Here is a 4,497-nt window from a genome sequence, read left to right on the forward strand (position 1 = left end):
AGCTACTTTTTTACTCTTACTCAAGTAGTTTTTTGGACTCTACTCACACTACATTTTTTGGAATGTAATAGTACTTTTACTTGAGTATGTTTTTTCAGTACTCTTTTGTAGGGTCTGGACCAGGGGTGTCAAACTTACGGCCCGCGGGCCGGAACCGGCCCGCCAGGGGGCTCAGTCCGGCCCGGGGGATAAATCGAGTAATCTGCAATAAAAAATAAAAAAATAAATAAAAAAAACCACTGAGCTTCAGTAAGCGGTCTGTAAGTGGCGTTTGGTTCTATCGTTTTACCCGCGTTTATGGTGGCCCTGGCACCTTCATCAGCGAAATGTCTTTGTCAAAAAAGAGAAAAGTGGACACAGAGTGTCGGATTTTTCAAGAAAAATGGACCTCGTCCTATATGTTCACGGAGGTGAATAGGAAACCCGTGTGCCTAGTGTGCATGCAGCAAGTTTCGGTGCTTAAGGAATATAATATTCGGCGCCACTATGAAACTCAGCATGGCGAAAAATACAACAGCTTGCACGGAGAACTGAGAAGACAGAAGGTAAATGAAATGTTGGTGAGTCTGAGGAAACAGCAATCTGTTTTCACCCGGAGCCGAGAGGCCAGTGATGCGGCCGTGAAAGCCAGCTACCTAATTGCTAGCAAAATTGCATTAGCATCAAAGCCGTACTGTGAGGGGGAGTTCGTCAAAACTTGCATGCTGAAGGCTGCTGAAATTGTGTGTCCTGAGAAGCGACAAGCTTTTGCCAATATTAGCTTGACGAGAAATACCGTGGCAGACAGGATTTCGGAACTATCGGCAGATTTGGACAGCCAACTGAAACGCAAAGTGGAGTCATTTCTGGCATTTTCTGTTGCAATTGATGAAAGTACTGATATTACGGATGTCGCTCAACTGGCCATATTCATTCGTGGAGTTGACGAGACTTTGACTGTCACTGAGGAGTTTCTTGAGTTGGTGCCTATGCACGACACCACAACAGCTGAGGACATTTTCCGCTCCGTCGTTGGAGCGCTGGACAGAGTCGGGGCGGACTGGTCCCGCGCCGTAAGCCTGGCTACAGATGGTGCGCCGTCAATGATAGGGAAAAAGGCAGGTGCTGCGACAAAGTTCAGAGAGAAAGTACAAGCCGCAAATGGAGGGGGTGATTTTTGGACATTTCATTGCATTTTGCATCAGGAGGCATTATGCTGCAAGTCGTTAAAAATGGATCACGTCATGGAGGTGGTTGTCCGAACTGTTAATTTCATCCGAGCCAGAGGTCACAATCATCGTCAGTTTGACAGCCTTCTCAGTGACAGTAACATTACCCATGGTCTGCCATACCACACTGAAGTAAGATGGTTAAGCAGAGGTGCTGTGCTGAAGCGCTTCTTTGATCTACGTGGGGAAATCGGACATTTCATGGAGGAAAAAGGTAAACCTGTTAAGGAATTACAGTGCCCAGTATGGCTGCAGGACCTTGCATTTATGGTTGATATTACAGAGCACTTGAATAATCTGAACAAAATGTTGCAAGGACGCAAAAAAAATGTAACACAGTATTATGACAGCATACGTGCATTCAAGTTAAAGCTCACGTTATGGGAGACGCAGATGGCAAGCGGTGACCCTGCTCATTTCCCCTGTCTGAGAGATGTGTGCGCAGCAAGCGTTAACCCTGTCATGAGACAGTACAAAGACAAGATTTCAGGATTGCTGAGGGAGTTTGAGAAACGATTTCAGGTCTTTAGCGAACTTGAGACAGAATTCGCAGTTTTCCGGTCACCATTCACAGTCAGAGCTTCTGATGTGCCCGTTGACATGCAACTTGAAATAATTGATTTGCAGTGTAATGTAGAATTGAAGGACAAATTTGCCTCTGTGGGCTTGGACACATTTTATCAGTATCTCCTGCCAGACTATCCTAAATTAACAGCACTGGCTGCAAAAATGTTGTGCATGTTTGGGACTACCTACCTGTGTGAGCAAGTTTTCTCAGTAATGAACATTAATAAAACGAAGCTGCGCTCAAAGCTCACACATAAGCACTTAAATGAGATTCTAAAATTGGCTGCTACTCAGGACATAATGCCTGATATTGATGCACTTGTGCAGGCTAAAAGATGCCAAGTTTCAGGGGCAAATACAGAGCAAGACTAAATCCTGGAATGCTGCAAATAAACAGCTGTGAGCCTGTGAAATTAATATTTGCTGTAGTAATTTCTGTGAAAGTCAGTGCTATTTAGCAACAGATTTACTACAAAAGAGTTTTGTAGAGTAAAATATGATTTCTTATGCATACCATATGTATGTGAGTTTTTTTTATAACATTTTATGCATTAACAAGGAAGGGGACACATTTACTTGATCAATTTTCTGTTTAAAACAGCTGCCATTTAAGATTTTAAGTGTGTGGAGTCAATTCATGTGTTCAGAATTGCTTCCCAAAATTGGAAAATGGATTTAAAATAATTTCTATATTTTGATCTGTTTGATTTATTTTATGTTAACATGCAGGACAGTGTTTTTAAGTTCCACAAAAGTGTGACTAAATGTTTTGCGACATTGTACAATCACTGTGATCAGTTTTTATGCATAATGCACTTTAATAAATGTTAAACTGAGTAATAGTGTTGTTGAAATTGCACATACTTTTCTTAAAAACTCTTAGGTTGTTCATAATATATTTTGTAGAAGGACAATTAATTTAATATAAAGATTTTTATAATTTACTTCTTCTTTGCACCTAAAAAGAGGACTAATTGTTAGTTCAATGAAATTTTGCTATGAGTCTGGTCTGGCCCCCTTGAGATCAGATTAAACTGTATGCGGCCCCCAGACCAAAATGAGTTTGACACCCCTGGTCTGGACCAATCAGACACACACTAATTATTCATATTCACTATATTTAATGAATATAAAGGTCTATGAAACTCTCCCCCAAAACTAACCTCACAAATGAAGTTACTTTGTCAGCCGGGTGTCCGGTTACAGAACACTTTAAGACTGATAACAGACTTTACGACCTCAAAGGAATGTGGCCACATGCGCCACATGCTTAAGAGAGAGAGACCATCTTTAATTAAATAAACTTTGCGGTGTTACTCTGATCTATGAAGGAACATGCCTCACAGAAACTGTGATGATTTACTGTCTCGTGTACTATTAGGTATAACAACATGGTATGTTTGATTGGGGTGTATGTGGTTGAACAACCACCCAACGGTCAATATAACCTCACCTGTATCATGCTTCCTAGCAAATTAATCCTCATTTAATGACACACACTTTGAGGTACATCACCTTCTCTTAGAATGCAATGTGAATTTGTTATGTCTATTTGAGCTTGAATGAACAGTCTAAGCATGCTGGGGACAAAGACCATAAATCAACTAAGAGCCGCTTCCCCTCTCGGACATGTCACCTTACTCATAGGTCCATTCAAACCTTAGGGGTTGGTTCTTTTCTCAGGGTATATCAGAGGCAGGCAACAGTGACCGCCCTCTCTTAGTTTTTTCATCCAGCCGCAACACTGTTCTGGTGAGACTGGGGAGCCCCCTCCCCCTCCACGGGGGCCCCAGGGCCCAGCAGGCCTCGATTCCAACCAGATCCGGCCTCATGGAAAAGAGAGATGACTCTCTCACAAAGAACCAAGGACAATCTCAAGAGTTTTGGAACAAAGACTCCAACCAACAACGACTCCAATCACCCATCCTTCCGACTTCCTCACTTCTCCTGGGTGCTCGGCGTGGCCTCAACAGAGTCCCAGGCCTCGCCCAAACCAGCCATGCGGTCCTGGAGAAAGAGAACGCTCAACCAACTTCCACTTGACACTGCCGGAACCATCAACGACTTCAATTTTCAACAACTTCAAGAATTGTTCCCATTACAAATGCAAGTATTCAATTCAATGAAATGTGAAAATGAAATTCTGATGGTTCTTCTCATAGACCCTCTTCCGGTTTCCAATTTCATCCTATCACTAACCTATTTATGTATTCATGTGTGTATGTTGTTTAGTTTATTTATAGTCATATAAATATCTATATTTAGTTAATAAAACTTGTACATAATATGTATTTGGTTCTGTTTTGCTTGCAATACAAGTCACTTTACGATCACGGTTTTTGCTACTGGCTCAAAGTACAAGTACAGGCGAAGAAATAATTATTCTTCGGTGGCCATGGAAGATACCCTTTTCTTAGAATAAATTAATAATCAAAAGAGTTCGTTGGAAGAACTGATTAATTGATTGTAATATTAATTCAGCCACATCAAGTTAATCCAATTAACTGACCCAAATATTTATAATTAATAATAACAAGATATTATTGATTATTAATATTTCCAAAAAGCTGAGTTCCTTACATAATGGTGGAGAATTTTAAGGCATCGTATTAAACATTGTATGCAAGCAGACAGTAATCAATCATATGTTGTCCCATAAGTTTTATTAACATCTCATACATGCACGTACAAGTTTCTGAGTAAATCAGCAAAACTATAGCTT

The 4,497-nt window shown here is 40.9% G+C and overlaps 1 protein-coding gene across 1 annotated transcript; it reads left to right on the forward strand.

Moving 5' to 3' along the window:
* The first annotated feature begins 326 nt into the window (after positions 1–326).
* LOC143757159 (general transcription factor II-I repeat domain-containing protein 2-like) lies at positions 327–2,147 on the forward strand. The gene has a single exon (XM_077248106.1). It carries the CDS (start codon positions 327–329, stop codon positions 2,145–2,147), a length of 1,821 nt encoding a protein of 606 aa, XP_077104221.1.
* Positions 2,148–4,497: the final 2,350 nt, after the last annotated feature.

Source organism: Siphateles boraxobius, unplaced genomic scaffold, assembly GCF_051911475.1.
Source record: "Siphateles boraxobius isolate OS27281-9 unplaced genomic scaffold, OSU_SipBor_1 30, whole genome shotgun sequence".
Classification (NCBI taxonomy): domain Eukaryota; kingdom Metazoa; phylum Chordata; class Actinopteri; order Cypriniformes; family Leuciscidae; genus Siphateles; species Siphateles boraxobius.

Coding starts and splice junctions, on each gene's coding strand:
- LOC143757159 (XM_077248106.1), top strand. CDS start 327: ATGTCTTTGTCAAAAAAGAGAAAAGTGGACACAGAGTGTCGGATTTTT.